We start from the raw sequence: 19,824 nt of genomic DNA on the forward strand, positions 1-19,824 counted from the left end.
AGGCGTTTATACGTTTAGCTACTTAAGTATCCTAGGATACACGAAGGGCTTGATATTCCTCTCACGTACACAGGGTAAATCAGGAGTATTGCCACTGAAGTTAGCGTAAAACTGTTATCAGTAAGAAAAGAAACAGGCCTGCTATCTCTTATTGAATGGGGCATTTTCACAGACCCAGGAAGACGTGCTGTATGTCTTGATATGATGTTGATTAAAATGGTCTTTAAACACATGGTTAAGTCTGTGCAGGTGAAGTGTCTGACTTCTGGATGGTCGTCAACTATTTATCAATGTCTGGTGTTATGAATGTTGGTGTTGCTATGGCTCTGTAATCCATGTTTAAAAAAACCCACAAAGTATATATTAGCCATAATGTAGTATGAGTTTTATAGGTGTAACTGAATGTGCAGTATGTCATCTGATGCAGAGAGTGCTATGAGCAGTATCCATGTTTATTGAATATGTTGGAAAATAATCAGTGGGAATATTCTGAGACCAGGCTAAGAAGAACCCTGTAGACTTTTTTTCATTTTTATTTTTAAAAGTAACATTTGCATATATTTCTATTTTGGTGTTTTTGCTGCTGGGGGTGGGAAGCGGGGCACTAATCTATGATCAAGAGTGTGCAGCTGATATATTCAGGTCCTGAATGCCCACAATTCCCATTGAAAGATGTGCCATCGTCTGCAAGTCGTACATGTGCTACAGAAGAGCAAGAACGTGTGCATTTATTTGTTATAAGTTGCACCAAAATGTTTCATATTTATATAATTCGCAATTAGCAACATTCAAAACATTATCAACGTATGCCTATACCGAATTAAAAACTCGGGCTTGTGAAGCTTGGACTAAGGGGCTGTTTAATTGCAGTGTAGACATTTGGGCTTCGGCTAGAGCCCACGCTCTGGGACTCTGTGAGGGGGGAGGGTCCCAGAGCTCAGGCTGCAGCCTGAACCTAAATGTTTATGCTGCAATTAAACTAGGGTGACCAGACGTCCGGATTTTATCGGGACTGTTCCGATATTTACTTGTTTGTCCCGCGTTCCGATGGATATTCAGTCGGGATGCAAATTCTCGATATTTTGCACCCTGGCGCACAGGCGGAGGGGGCTTGTGTCTGGCCCCTCCTTGCCCCATTGGATCCCTCCCCAAATCCCTGCCCTGGCCCCGCCTCTTCCCCAAGCACACCACATTCCTCCTTCTCCCCCCTCCCTCCCAGGCTTGCGCGAATCAGCTGTATGGTGGTGCAAGCGCTTGGAGGGAGGAGTAGCAGGACGTGGCAGCCCACTCGGGAGGCGGAGGTAAGCTGGTGCAGTGGGAGGTGGGGAGCTGCCGGTGGGTGCTCAGCCCCCACCAATTTTTCCTATGCTCCGGCGGCTTTTTTTTTTTTTTTTCTCCGGCAATGACCTCCCTGTCCCCCCGTGTCCCAGTATTTCATGTCTCTCATCTGGTCACCCTGTGAACCAAGTCAGTTAGCATGGGCCATCCATGGGTGTCTAATTGCAGAGTGAGACCCTGGTTCAGGACAGCACTTGTGTACATCCCTATACACAACAGCATTTAAGCATGTGCTTAATTTTAAGTCTCAGTTAAGAATTTGCTTAAGAGCTGTCCCAAATAGGGATGCTTTTCTGAATCAGTACCTAAGTAGAATGTTATTCTAATCGATTGTTGCAGAAAAAATTGTGGCACAGAAGAGCGCATCCTCATGCATATATTTAACTCTCCCATCTCCTCATCCCTTATTCTTCTTTACTGTCCTGTACTATCAAATCTGGGCTATTTAATGAAGACCACCAGTTAAAGGGACGTATTAATTTTATAGACACAAGAAATCTGGTTACAAAAAGAGCTGAAAGCATATATTTGCACAAGTTGGCTGCCTAGGTTCTCCAAAACCTCCATAAACTCCAAAACCTTATGTAGAGTATTGGGAAGTGTGTTTTTATTTGAGTTACTGTGATAAGTCCTACATTCTAATACTGGTTGTTAGGTCATCGTAACAATGGTGCTCTTTGTTATGTAGAGTCTTCTAAAGTAGTCTTGCTTTATGTTAATCCATCATTATTCCCTGAGACTATCACTCTTCCTCCCCAGTCAGAACGAGTTTAAGATTTTATTAATAGATTCCACAAGAACATATTCATTATTAGGAGGAGGAGGAGATGGTCATGCGGTTAAAGCACTGGACTGGCTTTCAGGAGAACAGAGTTCATTTCTGGATGTTACTGAATCATAGAATAGCAGGATTGGAAGGGACCTCAGGAGGTCATCTAGTCCAACCCCCTGCTCAAAGCAGGGCCAATCCCCAACAAAATCCCTAAATGGTCCCCTCAAGGATTGAACTCATAACGCTGGGTTTAGCAGCGCCAATGCTCAAACCACTGAGCTATCCTTCTCTCCGCCAACTTTTTTTTTTAAAACCATGAGACACAGAGGGTCTGAATATTACCACAGAGACTGTGCCTTGCTTCCTCCTAATATTTTCCCCTGGTGAAGATAAATTGATCAATATAGGTAAGGCACTAATAACCTGTGCTGGCAGGTGCTATAGAAGAACCTAAAACAAATGTACTTTGATGATAATTATTGATTCAGGTAGGAGTTTGAACACGTTCCACTTTAGCACAACTAAATTGCCAGCATGAAGAAGATTTACAAGCCCAGTTCAGATAGGTGGGACAATATTTAAGAATATGCTGCCAATATATTTTAAATCAAACAGCATTTCCATGGGAGTAACTGATTATTCTTAAAGTTGCAAAACAAAACATCCACCCAACCCAAGTTTACCTTAATTTCTGATTCTTTTACCCTTAACAGCACTATTTTTGTACTACAATTTCAGAGATTGGAAAGTACTTTCTTGTTCTGTTTCCAGTAGCTGCAAAAAAGTGTACATTCAGGCCAGGGATATTGTATGCACAATACGCACAACATTTTTTTGTAAATGTGTTTTGGCTAAAAATAAATTGAAAGAATTATCTAGGGAATGAATTGCTCACATGGTTGGTAATGACTGGTTCAAATATAGTGTAGATTTGTAGTGACCACAAATTGTTACCCTTTACTTCGAGATTTTTTGATTTAGAGGGTGCTGTGAAAAATTCATGTAGGATGCGCAAAAAGCCACTGAGATTCAGCCTGGGCTCAGGTTCTATTACATTTGTGTACTTCAGTCCAAGACTGAGAAAATGTTCCTAAGCCTGGTCTGAAGCTGCCCTACCTTCCCCACAAGTGCATCTCCTAGGAGGAGAACCCTTAAGACGATGCCAGCTACTGTGCTAGGGTGTATGCAGCTGGCTGGCAATGGGAGCAGGAGTGTTTTCCGTGATCTCACTGACATTTTGGGGACAGGGAAGTGGGTGCTTTCTAGCTTCTCCACTACAGTGGGTGCCTCTTGAAAAACCTGCTGGCACCCCCATGAAGCCCAAGGGAGAGCAGAGGGGGCCATTTAATCAGTGGAGCTCTGCATGGGGAGGTCACTGGGCCTTTTCTTGAAGACAAATGATAAGGAGGGGATCATTGAGGCATAGATTGTGTGTAATGGCAGAAGACTTTTCTGGGCAGTTCTGGTTTGTGTAAAGTCTCCATGCCAACCATTTTTACCATGGCTAGCCCTTTGCAAACTGGGCCCTGGAGGTTTCATGCAAGTCTAGGATAGGTAAACTGGGTTAAGCTGACTATCCTATTCTTAATGGATGCAGTTTCAAAAAAGAGGACAAGGCCTGACTGAGCTATCTCATCTCTACAGGGGGTCCTTCAAGGTCAGGATTAAGGCACATTGATGGGAAAGTGTGAAGAAACTTGCATTGCTGCTGTGTAGTACTTTTTCTGTGGACTTCGGTCCACAGGATTGTCTACATGGCACTTTTCATGTGTAGTAAACTCACTGAAAACTATGAACCTTCCTCCTACACAGACAGACATGCAGAGTCTTACTTGTTCTGGGGTTCCATGTAAATAGTTTGCCGGTGCATACCATTCCACAGTATAATTACAGATCAACTTCTGTGGGGTTTTTTATGTAGAATTAAAAAAACACTAAGCAAAGTTCAGCAAGATATTATTTAGTTTCACCACCGGTTTCCCTATCGTAATTTCTCTTTAACATTTGAGGACTGATTGTACAGTATCATACTGCCAACTGTCACTAACGAATGGCTTAGTGTTTCAGTCTTGCATGATTGGTTGCAGGCTGCTTTCCACTAAGTCCCTTACCCACGAAGAGAGAGCTCTTCAATCTAGTAAACAGCTGCACGGTATTACAGTGATGCATACCGCATATTCCTGAGCTTCCAAATGCTTGTGCAGTGAACTCTGTTCCAATGCACGACTGAGCTGTATAATTTCTAGTAGCAGAGAACTTCTCAATTAGAAATTTAACACACTAGAAATAAATAAGTAGTAGTCACCTGCATATACATATTTAACATTTAAAAGCACACCGGAAGTCCATCTATCCACCATGTAGCATCTTACCAGGACTCAGAAACTACTATTTTCCTTATTGTCAATCTAGTTTTAATTGGTAAAGCAAGAGACAGAGGTCACTGTTGTCACTTCTTTTTAAGGGTGGGGATCAAACAGTATTGTGAAAAGGCACATAAGAGAACCTAGATAGATCGATATTTATTTTGCTGCAGAAGCCAACATGATTGTCTTTCTGTTTTTCTCTCACTGGGTCTCTGAATTCATTGCTTTTACTTCCAGTAAAGTCATAAGTCTGTTTAGTAGCTGTTGTATCGGAGCCCTCAGGAGCGCAGGTAGGAATTGATCTATTTTTAAATTAAGTTTTAGGTTGAGTCCAATTTTATGCAATTTGGTGGAAGTTATCCCCCTTTCAGAAGGCCCTCCATGTCATGGAAGCCCTGTTGTACTCCTGCATGGCAGTGGAAGGAGTGTTTGGTGGGTAGGCAGTAGGAACCTCCACCAAAGCTTCTGCTAATTGCGGGGGGTAGAGGTGGGAGGAGGGCGTGGGAAGAGGGCAGAAGGCAAGCTTGTGTCCACACTTACAAGGATCCATGCATAGAAGCCTGTCCAAATGTGGTCAGGCCGCAATGGTTTGTAGGCATCATGGCAAAGGGACTTGAAGGAGGACAAGGTGACAACTTGACAGAAATTGTTTCCCGTATGTAAGGCGCAGCATGGGTGAAAACACAAAAGTGCTTAAGCAAGATGTGCACTAACAGCTCATAAAGGCTGCTGTTGAACAAAGATGGAGGACGATGTTGCCATAGAATACCAGATCTCATAGGCAGTATGGCACTATAAGATGAAGGGCCTTGAAGATGAATACAGAGGTGTTTTGTTTATTGTGATGGGGAAGTGGGCGACCATGGAAGGGCACTAACAGGGATGGCATCCCAGAGCAATAAGTCAGGAAGATGATTCTAGCAGCAGTATTTTGAATGGACTTGAGTGGGGCAAGGAAGGAGGAGGCAAGGCCAGAAAGAAGGAAATGACAGTAGCTGTGGTAGGAGATGATGAGGGCTTGGACAAGAGCATGTTCTGTGGCAAGAGGTGACAGGATTTACATACAGGCTGGAAGAGTCTAAAGAGGGCCGAGTCAAAGATTATGCCCAGATTACGGGCCTGTGTCACAGGGAGGATAATGGCTGAAATCTTCTGTTTATCCGCACTGCAGGGCACAAGCTTCCACACGTTGCCCTTCTAGTGTGTCTCAAATCCAACTTGCAGGAACACTTTAGGGTGGTGCATATAATAGTTCAGTCTTGATGCCTGTTCAGTCATTGTTGTCTCTGCTGAGGTGGTCAGTCATGACAAAGCCCTTTCTGATGTGGACACTTGTCCACTGGGAACTGGACTGAGAGCAGCAAAAAACCAGCAACAGAAGATAATTTTTTGGTCATGTCTGACCTGAGCTGGATTTATACTGGCAATCTAGAAATAAAGGATTCTGTATGGCACTAGCAATCCCTGAGCTATCCAGCCTGCCACACAACACACAGCTCAAAGCTTGCTTATTTATTTACTTATTTAGGATTCTTATTCTAAGTTTGCTGAGTGCTATTCTTAATGAATGGAAAGCAAAGTACTAGAACAGAATGAAGGGTAAAGATCTGATGACAACTCATGGGATCACCTTACATTCTGTTAATAATAGGCACACAGAACTGATACGAGTAGTTTGGGTATGCAGGAAAATGGGTAAAATATTCCTTAGCTTACAGTACTCTGCAGAAAAATAACTCTTTGTGGACCAAGTCCTGACCTGTTTGAAAATAATAGGTCAGGTTCTGCTCTTAGTTAAATTGGGCTGAATATGGAGTAACTTACTTAATTTCAGTGGAGTTACTTTGGCTATACACCGGGGTCACTGAAAACAGAATTTGACCCAATGGGAGTTTGTCATTGACTTCACTGGAACCAGGATTCAGCCACAATTGATAACAAAATGTCCTGTACCTTTTTAACGTTTTCCAAACTTTTTAAAATAAAAACATTGTTTCATTAAAGCCACAAGTCTTCTGTGTATTTATAGACCTCAGACAGTGGAATTCTAAACAGCAGCAAGTGCAGAGGCAGGCTGCAGCCCAAACATTTGAGCAGACCACACTGCAGCCTGCTCCTTCGTGGTTGACTCAACACATACTGAGTCTCTTTCAATTTCTGCTCTTGAACCACCAGCAGCTTCAGGCATTTTAGTTGCACTTTGATTGTGGTCAGTTATGGGCCTGAAGAAAGGTGGACAGATCTGTTTGTCTATCAGTATTCATAGCTCACCAATCATTACAATATCTAGGTGTTGTGTATAGTAACTTAAAAAGCACCCCATAAACTATGGGAAAATTCATACCTGAGCTTCAAGACTGAGGCCTGTCACAGTTCAAGGCCTTAATCAAACCCTAATGCTAGCAAAAATTTAAGAAGGGAGATTTAACCTCCATGCTTCAGTACTTAAGCCATCTCTAAACTATTGGAGGTCAGGTTGAGACCTAATGTGGGGGAGCAGATTATCCCACATTTGCCTACTGTGGGGTCCTTTCACTTTCCTCTGAAGTATCTGGTACTGGTCACTATTGGAGATATGATACTGGACTAGATGGATCTTGGTTCTGATCCAGCATGGTAATTCCTATGTTCCAAATCCAAACACTCATAAACTTGGGAGAGGTTCAGGTCTGAAATTCACTGCTCAGCCCCATCTCTAACTACGACTTAGATTTCTACAGTAAATACTTGATATGTAAACAAATCTCCTAAGTTCTAAAGCAGAAGACTGATCCAGCTCTGACCCCAGAAAGTTGATGTAGAAATATGAATATAAGAAACAGGCAGCTGTTGTTTCCCATTTTGACTTGGTTTAATTTGTTTTTGGTTGCATGACTCTCAGAAAGCTAACTGAGAAGGTAGAAATGATTGAATCTGCTGCTTACAGTTTCTCGGATCAAAATGTGTTGCCATTAAATTTATTCCTTTTATTTTTTTCTCAGAAAATATCTCACTGATTTCTTTCATGACTAGCACACAACATTCTTTTGATCACCACGTATAAATGTTTAATCTTTATGTTTCTGTTATGCGTGCAGATGAAAAGTCTGTATTACTGTTGTGCTTTCTTTCAGGGGCTGGTGTCTTTTTCCTTTCTTGTGCCGAAGGAGAGCAGATCAGCTTTCTGTTCGACTGTATCGTTCGTGGCATCTCCCCGACGAAAGGCCCTTTTGGGTTGCGTCCAGTCCTACCAGGTTAATATAGGAAGTATAGAGTAACCGTGCAAAGTAGGAACTTGCCCTGTCTAGCACTTATTGCTCAGATTGGAATTACAGCTTGCAGACACTTGCTGGGCATGGAAAGTGCAAAGTGATTTTCATTCTGAAATGTCACAGTACAGATTTATCAGTTGAATGTCCCAGTTTCCCTTGCTGCTCTAGCTCATTCATATTTCTGCTGCTCCTGGCCTTTGCCTGGTCTTATCTAACTGTACCAAAATATAATATTCTGAATAGAGATGGGCCCAAACCAAATCTGGGGTTTAAATCGTTCCAGTTTGAACCTAGATCCATATCTGAATCTGGCTGCTGGTTGTAATATTGAAAATTTGCTGAGCCAAACCCCTAGAATACTAATTTTGGGGCTAGATGACATCTGAAGCCCATTCCAAAGCCCCCTGAAATCATTGGAAAAACTCCCAATGAATTTCTAGTGCTTTGGACCAGGCCCCTATATCCTGATCTCAATCTTGCAGTTCAGGCTCTTCTCTGGTGAGTAAGGATTAAATTCCTTTTTCTGTTTTGTGGTACATGCTGCATGCACTGTAGTGTTCAGAGAAGAAATTAGATGTGATCTTGCAGGAGTTCTATGGCCTTTTGGTTTTAGTAGGTGAGGAAATGTAATACGCAGTTAGAAGGAGTATGTCAAGCAGGGCAGGAAGGTGGAAGATGAGCTTGTCGAACAATAGCTGTGAAGTTTCTGTGGTGAAGGAGGAAGCTTTTAAAATGGTGGAGGAAGGGGGATTTCACATTTTTAGCAAATGTTTGCACTTCCATAGCTAGGGGGATTTAATGGCTTTCATGATAAGAATAGTTTTACAGGATTTTTACCATTGCTGTAAACATGCAACCAAACCAATCTCTTGTGTTGAAATGTGATATAAAAGATTTACAGTAGAACCTCAGAGTTATAGAGTCATAGATTCTAGGACTGGAAGAGACCTCGAGAGGTCATCGAGTCCAGTTCCCTGCCCGCATGACAGGACCAAATACGGTCTAGACCATCCCTGATAGACATTTATCTAACCTACTCTTAAATATCTCCAGAGATGGAGATTCCACAACCTCCCTAAGCAATTTATTCCAGTGTTTAACCACCCTGACAGTTAGGAACTTTTTCCTAATGTCCAACCTAGACCTCCCTTGCTGCAGTTTAAGCCCATTGCTTCTTGTTCTATCCTTAGAGGCTAAGGTGAACAAGTTTTCTCCCTCCTCCTTATGACACCCTTTTAGATACCTAAAAACTGCTATCATGAGTTACCACACACCTCATTTGGAACCAGAAGTACGCAATCAGGCAGCAGCAGAGAGAGAGACACACACACAGAGCATTTTTCTTCTGCATAGTAAAGTTTCAAAGCTGTATTAAGTCAATGTTTTACTTCTTTGAAAGAACAGTCATAATGTTTTGTTCAGGGTTAGGAACATTTCAGAGTTACAAACAAACTCCATTCCTGAGGTGTTTGTAACTCTGAGGTTCTCCTGTAGTTTAGATGTGAAATCTATGGAAAGATTGAAAAAACCTCTCAGTCCTGCCATTTTAAAATTAGATGCATATTGTATACAGCATTTGATTCATCTTTCACTTCCTTGAAATCAATGCTTGTATACCACTGTAAATAAAACCAGTGAGAGAGAGGCAAATCAGGCCCATAACAGCTCACTAATTTTATATGCTGTTTTTTGCATTTGTAATGTGAACGTTAATTAATTCATTTTAAAATTGCCAAACAATTAATTCATAATAAAGTCTTTTTGACATGTACAAAAGTGGTTGGGATGTTCAGATTTATAATTTTGTCAGTTAGAGTATACTCAGAAAATTGTAATTTACATGAAGACTTTTATTATAGACATGCAAAAACAAATTATTTAATTACATACAAACTTATATGGTCTCCAAAAGAGGTTCAGTTCAGGTAAAGAATTATGACAATGGGCCACTAAAGAAGGCAACCTTAATTTTAACTTTTGAGTGCTTGACTTTTGCAAATTGAATGTTCTTTTAACATATACTTTTTAAATAATTTCCTTTTTTTTAATTAAAAGTTATAAACAAAAATTCCATCACGTAGAACTATACTGACCCCCTCCCCCCCCACAGAGCCACAGCACAATCCTCTATCGCTTGAGGTAAGTAGGTAACTACTTGCAGTAGAAGCCTGTTATTTTCTATGTGGGCCTAACAAAAGAGTAGGATGAGACCTGCTTTGCCAGTGGATTTCAGAGCTATTTACTAGACAGGAAAATAGGTTCAATTCCAGGTTCTGGAGGAGGGCGTTCTCTAGTGATTACAGACCATTCTGCCCCATCCTCTCCCCCAGCTTCTCCCTTTCCTCATCTCCATCCTTGTCCCTCACCCTGCCCGGTCTTTCCTCTTCCTTCTGCCCCCGTCCCCTCCCTCTGCTGCTCCAGTCTCAGTCCCTGCTGAGTTCCCCCTGCCTGTTCCTATTTTCCCCACCTGTTTCTCATATGCCCCCATTCTCAGCCTCTGCTTCTCCCCTCCATATGGCTCATATCCTTCATAGTTCCTTCCCCTTCCCCCCTATTTTCCGGCCGCCTCTCCTGGCTCCAGTTCCTAACCCTTCTACCCCTTGAGCTTCAGCCCCTGTTCCCTAACCCTGCACCTCGTCCTATGCCCCATGTTGCTTTTCATACCCCTCTGCATTCCAGTCAGGCTGTTTCCTCCTCCTCCACCATGTTGCCTTGGTGAGCACTGAGAGTACAAGAAAGATGATTTCCCTGTTCTCGGTTCCTGTGCCTGGTGTCAGAGCAGTCCCCGGGTGCCTGGAAGAGCAACCACAGGAAGGCCCAGGTCAAGTATGCTCAGTGCAGATGGAGTCTTCAGAGAATTTAGCTGTCCAACTCTAACAAGTCTCTACTGAGCACGTGTGAACTGCAATATTTTCAGAGGCTGATAACTGATAAGACCGCTATAGCTTCTCAACAAAGTGGTAGTAAGAATTTTTTTTTAACACGGGCGAAGCAACCTATTTTCCCCTAATCTCATTTTTGGAAACAGCTGAACCATTTTATCTGAAATTTTATAAAATAATCCAACAAATTATTGATAATAAATAAGTTCCAAATTGAGGCAAACATCTTGGATAGAAAATTCCAACCTGAATTGTTTAAGTTTGGCAAAGTTATTAGCAACTGAAAACTGGTTCTTATAATGGAAAGTGTCAATACCTGTATTGACTATAAATGTATGTACTATAATACATTTTGAGACGACTTGTACCCTCTGTTAGTCCAGATTTATCATAACCTACTCCACTGGAGTTACACTAACTTCAGTGGAGTTACTTCGATTTATATTAGTGTAACAGGGAGCAGAATTTAGCCCTTTGTACAGTATATTAAGATTTTACATTGCTAGTAGCCAATTCTGCACTAGTTACATGCCCAAATCTCCCTTTGGCTTTAATGGGAGTTTTGGGTGTGCAAGGAATACATATGAGACCCATATTGGAACAGATTTGAAAGAGCTAATCCAATAGGTTGAGTAAATAATATTTTCCCTACCAGTTTTTTATTTTCTGGAAAATCCAGAACAGCAGCTACTGTTGTCTGTTATCGAAAATGTAGTTCATAATCTTGCTTGAGAGAATAAAATGTGCAGCTAGAAGACATGAACTAGAAGCAAAACGAGAAAGCAAGAATAATCAGGATCTCTAATGACAGACAATAGCTTATGAGAACCGGGAGAAGTATTTTACCCATGTCATAGCACTGCAGAATTGATTTGGGTGTTTATAGCTTATTTAGTTGTTTTGTCTTCCACTGAAGCATTAGAATTGGCTACTCCTTATGCAGGCTTATGAGGATTGCAAAGCATATGTATCTGAATGATGGGGTACTTTTTTCATTAAGCTAATACAAATCAAAGAATTGTAATATAAAACCACCAGTGAAATGATCAAAACTGACAAGAGGCATGTGATGTATTGTCTGTTGTTCTTGCTGTTAAATTCCCCCTTCCCCCCCTCCACCCCACAGCACTAGGGAATGTGTGTTGGCTCCTCCTGCAAGCTCTGCAGCAGTGGTTCACTAATAAACATTATTCTTAGAGCTGGCCACATTCCTGCTGATAAAGATGTTGGGCAGACAGAGGGAAACAAAAGTACACAGATCTCTTGAGGTGCTTGAAACCTGTCGGGGTGGGGAGGCAGAAATGCTTTGAATTTTTTCTTTTGTTTCTTTTTTTCATTACAAAGAAGATTGAATGTGGTTATAGAAAATTGTCACTTTGTTGACTAATCGATTCAGACACTGTCACTGCAGCTCAACCTGCTGCCAAACTCCCCCTTTAATTGAAAAGGCCAGACCCTCACATGGTGTAAATAGCATAGAATCATAGAATATCAGGGTTGGAAGGGACCTCTGGAGGTTATCTAGTCCAACCCCCTGCTCAAAGCAGGACCAATCCCCACCTAAATCATCCCAGCCAGGGCTTTGGAAAGTCTGGCTTTAAAGACCTCTAAGGAAGGAGAACAGGAGTACTTATGGCACCTTAGAGACTAACAAATTTATTAGAGCATAAGCTTTCGTGGGCTACCGCCCACTGCTTCGGATATATGCATCCGAAGAAGTGGGCTGTAGCCCACGAAAGCTTATGCTCTAATAAATTTGTTAGTCTCTAAGGTGCCACAAGTACTTCTGTTCTTTTTGCGGATACAGACTAACACGGCTGCTACTCTGAAACTTGTCATTAAGGAAGGAGATTCCACCACCTCCCTAGGTAACCCATTCCAGTGCTTCACCACCCTCCTAGTGAAAAAGTTTTTTCCTAATATCCAACCTAAACCTCCCCCATTGCAACTTGAGACCATTACTCCTTGTTCTGTCATCTGGTACCACTGAGAACAGTCTAGATCCATCCTCTTTGGAACTCCCTTTCAGGTAGTTGAAAGCAGCTATCAAATCCCCCCTCTTTCTTCTCTTCTGCAGACTAAACAATCCCAGTTCCCTCAGCCTCTCCTCATAAGTCATGTGCTCCAGCCCCCTAATCATTTAGTCCCATTGAAGTCAATAGAGCTACACTGGATTGCTCTCGTTAGGGATCCATAAAGGGGGAGAGGGGTCAACTTTTTCTGCAGGGCACTTTTTTGATATTTTTAGTGGTCTGCTACCTCCCAAAATTTGGGCGTAATTGTACTTTGGTATAAAAAAATCCTCTGTGAATACAGATATGTATGTGTACTTCCCTCTGTTTTCTAATGATCTGTTGTATCAGGATTTATGCTGTATCAATCACCCTGGATGCCTAAGCATCTGTGGGCCATTTTTCTGTCTTTTCCCTGATTTGCGTAGCTTTCCACTGTTGTCATTCCTGTACAGAAATCAAATTGTGATCTACTATTCTTATATCTTCACCTCCCACATCAACACTTCAGCTAATATATCCATCTAATGTTCCCAGAAATGCATTTATAGATTTTTCAAAGGCCTCATCTTTAGCAACAGTCAATATATGGTTTTAAAGTTTACTCTCCCACCTACGAATTTTGAATGCTTCACAGATACATGTAATATTGTCATAGTTGATTGGAAAATTTACATGGCTTTAATCAGTAGTGAATGGCAGAACAATATACAGACATATTGAAAGCAAATTTAAAAAAGGCGACCTCACTAGCTTATATTACTGTAAGAGGCATATCTTTGCATGCAACTGCATTTCAGACTTGTGTGTTGTGTGCCATTCAGAAGTTTAAGACATGTATGGTAAAATGACACAACCTATCCTAACTTGTGTATAGTGCTGGACATGCATGTGCAGTCTAGTTTTCCTTATCAAGTATTGTATTACACAGAATGTACTGTATTACTTGAAAAGGTCAGATTGCCAGCAGCTGCATACTGTATCTGGCAAGAGTATCAAAATCCACCCAGTCTGTTGAAAGGAATATGTTAAATAGATAAATCATCCCTGCACTTTAGCTAACTAGATCTAAACTTCCTCGTAGTGGGTTATACTCAGAAATCCTCAAGTTATTAATATTATTTACATTTACATTAATTAATGCAAAGTCATGTTGGTTGTTAATACATTCTTCCTAGGGGCTTTATTTATGAAATCTTCTGAATTACATAATTGGGTGGTCTAGAAGCTTAAGTATGAACCAGATTTCTCTCTACAATTTACTGGTGGATTTTGAATTTTTGCCCTTGACCACCTCTCTCAGACTGCTTGGAACTTAGAGACATACCTCCTTGACAGCTTCAAGAAGGAAAAGGGTCCGTTAATGTTTGCTTGATGTAACAAAGGGCGTTTTTGTGAAAAGAGAGAGAATTTAGTGCAGTGAAAGGAGTCAGAGATTGAATTTTCCACTATCCACAGAATAGGTATAGACTGGGGAAGCAACAAGTCAGCTTCCCCAAACTTCCTTCCAGTAGGTCTGTGGATAGACATGGTGATGTCCACCTCTGGTAGCCTTTTATGTGCAGAAAGTTCACAGAGCATCTTTGCTAAATGGTGCTCTGTCATTACTAAATATTGACCTGAAAAAACTGTAGGGGCACAGGGGAAAATACTAATTGGAAAACTAGCATATTATCTTGTTTTTATTCACAGTAGTGATAATTTGTCTAATTAAAAAACCATCCAATTTCCAAAGGTGGCGGCATTAATTGCATACATAATTGAGCAAATAGTTACGAAAATGTGACTATTATATGTTTAGGTGCATCCTTGTTTGCGCAAATGCAGGATTTGCATGTGCAGTTTAGGTGTTCAGTTTTGAAAAGTATAGTTCAGTTGTGTAGAAAACTTAATGAATTCTTGATACAAAAGCATTTTCCTGATCCATACTTTTTTTTTTTTTGGTGTATATGAAACTTGTTCTACATTTGAATAACCACTGCAATGCTTTGGAATGGATCATCCAAACAAATATAAATATCTCTATAATAATTAACCCATTATCCATAAATCCAAAATAAAGTTTAGAAGGAAAAGATGTGATAGTTCCCATTTATTATTAACTATTATTACATACAGTATTTGTTGATGGAGCAACAACATGCAAGCAGCATCCGAAGAAGTGAGGTTTTTACTCACGAAAGCTTATGCCCAAATAAATCTGTTAGTCTTTAAGGTGCCACCAGACTCCTTGTTGTTTTTGTAGATACAGACTAACACGGCTACCCCCTGATACTTAACCCCAGCTATGAAGATGTTACAGTCAAAGAGCTTGATTCTGCAGCATTTTAAATTGCAGCAGCATCCCCAGGCTGCCCTCTAACTGGAATGTCTGCAGTGTTACGGCCCCATTTCAGCATGCCCTTGGTACACTTACTGTGTCAGGGCTCGTGAGTGATGATGTGCGTGGGCTTATGGTTGTTAGCTTTATGGCTGTCTTCCATGGTGCCTGTGCTGAGGGAATCCTCCTTCAATCAGACATGGAGCTTTTTAGGGCCCATTTACATTGCTCTCTCCCTTTTTACCTGGTGTAAACAGGCTGGAACAGGTGTAAGGATCACCCTAGACTTGTAACAGCAAGGATCTGACTTACACATGCAAAGGAAGGAAATGCAGAGATTGAGGCTGCTGCTCCATCCTTGACTGATTTTTGTAAAACAATGTAACATAACACAGTAATACATGTTTATGGCATCTGTAATGCAAGAGCATCTCAAAAAGTTACCGATTCATATTTTATGGATCAAAATAAATAACTAATTTTAAAATAATTGATTTTACTAAGGCTTTTGACACAGTGCCTCATGACATTCTCCTAAGCAAACTAGGGAAATGTGGTCTAAATAAAATTACTATAAAGGGAGTGCACATCTGGTTGAGAGGCCATAATCAAAGAGTAGTTATCAATGGTTCTCATATCTGGTGGCGTCTAGCAGGAGTCAGTCCTGGGTCCAGTACTCCTCAATATTTTCATTAACGACTTGGATAATGGAGTGGAGAGTATGGGAGTTTGTGAAAGCCCCATCATTGGAGGTTTTTAAGACCAGGTTGGACAAACACCTCTCAAGGATGGTCTAGGTTTACTTGGTCCTGCCTCAGTGCATGGAGCTGGATTAGATGACCTCTCGAGGTCCCTGGCAGTCCTACATTTCTATGATTCTACATAGTGCTCATCCCATGCTCTTGGAGCTTTTAAATACATGAATAAAATGTCACAGTATGAAAGTATTCAAAATATCCCACAATGGACTGCTCAGCTGGTTCTAATGAATATCCACCAACGCTCATGGTAAAAATAAAATCCCTCCATCATAGGTATCTCAGTCAATTCAACCTTCATATAACCCCCTGCTAATTGACCAGGAAAGTAGGGCCAGGGGAAGATTTCAGCAGCTGATGCGCAGCTTTCTTCACACAAGGGGATCCATTTCTGTTTGGAAATGATGAAGTCTTTTTCTTAATTTGAACATTTGCATGAATCTAAGTGCTTAGATACCGTGGAGTCAGGTGTATGAAAAACCTGGGGGGTGGGGTGGGGGAGAGCAAGAGAGAGTACTAGTGTTCATGAAATGATTCTCTGGCTGGAGCTCTAATAAGATGTTGCGTGGGAAGACATTGTAAAAACGTCCTCAGACAGCTATGTCCATACCGGTCATGCTATCGCTGTCCTGGGATTCTCTGGAGCAGAGACTGCCCATCATGGCAAGTTATTACACATTGTTTAGTGGTTTTGTATTGTGCACAAATGGGATGTAGGATGACACCACCAACTCATTTTTACTTGTGACCTAAACCAGTATTTTAAAAAAACAACAACAATTCTCCGGAGATCAGAAGCTAATACACTTTAACCCACGTTTCCTCCTAGCCCATCTTAATCAACTCTTTCATATAGATTCAGTCTGGTTTTGCTCACTCCCTCACTATACCAGCCTTGCACATGAAGTGCTTTGTAAAACTTATCTCTGCTGAACTAGATCCCCTTTTGGACGTGAGAGCACTTGAATAGAGACAGCAGAAGAAACTACAGCATGGAGAGCATGCCAAAATGGAGGGGCGTTACAGCTAACGGCTCTGCACCCTCAGGTCATGGACAGATACAAGCAGCAATTTGCAACCTGGTATACAAGGCGCCAACTCCTTGTTTAGGTGTGTCTGAGTTGAGCCATGAGGACTAATGGCGAAATCTTTCAATTTATACTGGAAAGATTCCCACTGTACGCAACTGGATTTTTACTTAAGTAAGGATTTGCAGGATTTGATCCTAATCAATGCTTAAAATGGGTTGGGTTGCAGGGGAATGAGGGTGGGGTCACAGACCCAGCCTCCCAAAAAAAAGTCTGTGGAGATACATCTGAGGCATGTCACTAACAAAGAGGATTATAAAATCAGTGTGCCTCAGGATGGCCTGGGGTTGTGAAGTGGGAGTGACACTGACTTTGTTCCAGTCATGGTCCATTGACGGACACAACATTTCTTTAAGAACACTTTAAGCCCTGCCCCTTGCAGAGCAGCTTTAATGTTCAATATAAATATCTATCATTAATACATAGTATACCCGATTCAGTCTGTCAGTGGAAACCAGGCTACAGATCTGCAGAAATGAAAAGCCCACCTAGATGGGGAGGAAAGCTAAAGAGTGCACCATGCCTGTAACCTCTTCTCCACTAAAGGGCTTAGAGCCAGCTGATGCAGTCCAGAAAGTCAGTGGTGAGGGTCGGGGCAAGGGATCTGTGAGATATTTTGATTGAGCTCATTCAAGTACATAAAAGGTTGTTACAAGGAGGGGGGATAAAAATTGTTCTCCTTAACCTTTGAGGATAGGACAAGAAGCAATGGACTTAAATTGCAACAAGGGTGGTTTAGATTAGACATTAGGAAAAACTTCCTGTCATGATTAGATTAGATTAATGGAGATATCCCATCTCCTAGAACTGGAAGGGACCTTGAAAGGTCATCAAGTCCAGCCCCCTGCCTTCACTAGCAGGACCAAGTACTGATTTTGCCCCAGATCCCCAAATGGCCCCCTCAAGGATTGAACTCACAACCCTGGGTTTAGCAGGCCAATGCTCAGACCACTGAGCTATCCCTCCCCCCCTTAGTGGTTAAGCACCGGAATAAATTGCCCAGGGAGGTTGTGGAATCTCCGTCACTGGAGATTTTTAAGAATAGGTTAAACAAACACCTGTCAGGGATGGTTTAGAAGATAATACTTGATCCTGCAGGGGACTGGACTAGACAATCTCTCAAGATCCCTTCCAGTCCTATGACTCTATGATCTCCTGGATGTCCTTGGCTGGGTGGGTCCTATACAACCTTGGCTGAATCGCTAAGCCTACTGTCTCTGAGGGTGGCCAGCAATAGTTGGCCCATGCTGGTGAATGTCTCCATTGATGCATCTGCACCGTAGGAGTGAACCAAGCCCAAGTCTTTGAGAATGGAGAAACACAATGTGAGAACATGGAAATCTTGGTTTCCACAGTTAGAAGTTGTTCATCATCTCAACTAGTCCATCAACAGCAATTTATTTCTCTCTTTATCCTTCCTCTCTTGTTAAATGATTCCATATATGTTTGTTACAGATGCTGTGACTATCAGTGTGAGCAGGAATGTGGTAACTGCAGCTGTGCCAAAGCTAATCTCTATTGTATCTCACATTTGCTTCTTTTCCTGGGTAATTATGAGGCCAACTGAAACTTCAATGAGAATGAGTTAGCAGACCATATACACGCAGCTGTTAAACATGCCATACATTTTTAAGATGTTTACAGTAATCTTGTCAAATTAGTTTCAAGAATATAATAATGATTGCTGCCAGCATCTGGTTTTATTGTGCGAGGCTGGAAAATGAAGCGATACAGAGAAGAATGGCATGTTTTCTGAGGAAGGTGTACGCTCAAGTTTGTGAAGCGTTCTATACCTTCTCTCCCCCTCCTCTTTCATTGTGACATTTCATTGAGCTACACTGGCTAAACCAGTAGAAAATGTACTATAAGCAATAGTCCTGTATAGGCAAGGTCTAATTGACCTTTTCTATGTCTAATTTTTACAAGGTTTTAAAAAAACCACTTATGCTGGGTATCCTTTTAAATAGCTGGCCCAGATGACCTCTTGAAGTCCCTTCCAGCCTCGTATTTCTATGATTCTAACTTGTATGATAGCAAAAATATTACCGTCTTTGAATTAGTTTATAAATCCACACCAGAAACTCTCAGAGTGAAAACCCAGTCCCCACTGAAGTTAATGGCAAAACTCCCATTGACTTCAGTGAGGCCAGGATTTCACCCTTAATTTTCAAAGTCACATACTCTCGTCTTAATCCCGCAGATCTAGGGTCTCATCTGGGCACTCAATTGCCCTTGATTCCAGTACAGTACCTTTCAGGACCAGTCCCATAGTTACTACTTTTGCTGACTTTAGGTTAGATCCTGAAAGATGCTGGGAACACAGAACTCCTGCTGACTGCACAGCACCTCTCCAGGTCAGGCCTAAAGGTCGCTGGTCCCCTATCCTATCACCTTCTGGAGCGGGGAAATAACAAGATAAAAAGTTTGCCAATGAGATGTTACTTAGGAAGGTAGACTATGCAAACACATGACAAGGCTTGCTAAAACCCTACAGTAGAAGATGCAGTATAACATTGTGTTGTTTTTCTCTCAATACTTTCACTGCCTTTTTCAGAAACTTACCCATTTGTTCCTTTCTTAAAGACCCAAGTGCAAATCCAGCCTACATGGAGGAGAGAGTGGCCCATGAAGCTTTGCAATTAGAAAAGCGCCTGAGTCTACTATCCCATTCAAGTCGCCAGGGCAGTGGAGGTAAGAAATGCTCACGATCAAGCTATGATACAAGTCTGGATTTTATTTCAAGGGTCTTTTTCTTGAGGCTTCCGAAATAAGAAAACCATAGCATTTTAAAATATTGAGCCTTCCAAACGTATTGGACAAGGCCACTCTCTTAGGTCCCATTGCTTTAAGGGCATGATCCAAAGTCCACTGATGTCAGTGGGACTGTTTCTGTTGTCTTCAGTGGGTTTTGGATCAGGCTCCGGAGCCCCAAGTCAGGAAGGTACTTAAGCATGTGCATAACTTTAAGCATGTGAGTAGTCCCATTGAAGTGAGCAGTCCTGTTGAAGTCACATACGTGATTAAGTACCTTGCTGAA

General features: G+C 41.6%; 1 protein-coding gene across 3 annotated transcripts in view; it reads left to right on the plus strand.

Moving 5' to 3' along the window:
- DOK7 (docking protein 7) overlaps positions 1 to 19,824 on the plus strand; it is a 93,803-nt gene that overhangs the window by 19,537 nt on the left and 54,442 nt on the right. For 2 of the 3 annotated variants that reach the window (XM_054031010.1, XM_054031009.1), the window contains exons 5-6: positions 7,590 to 7,709; positions 19,371 to 19,478. In XM_054031010.1, the coding sequence (XP_053886985.1) occupies positions 7,590 to 7,709; positions 19,371 to 19,478 (228 nt within the window). The remainder of the gene's footprint in view (positions 1 to 7,589; positions 7,710 to 19,370; positions 19,479 to 19,824) is intronic. The other variant, XM_054031011.1, reaches the window with a different exon arrangement.

This window comes from Malaclemys terrapin, chromosome 5 (genome assembly GCF_027887155.1).
Source record: "Malaclemys terrapin pileata isolate rMalTer1 chromosome 5, rMalTer1.hap1, whole genome shotgun sequence".
In the NCBI taxonomy this organism is placed as follows: domain Eukaryota; kingdom Metazoa; phylum Chordata; order Testudines; family Emydidae; genus Malaclemys; species Malaclemys terrapin.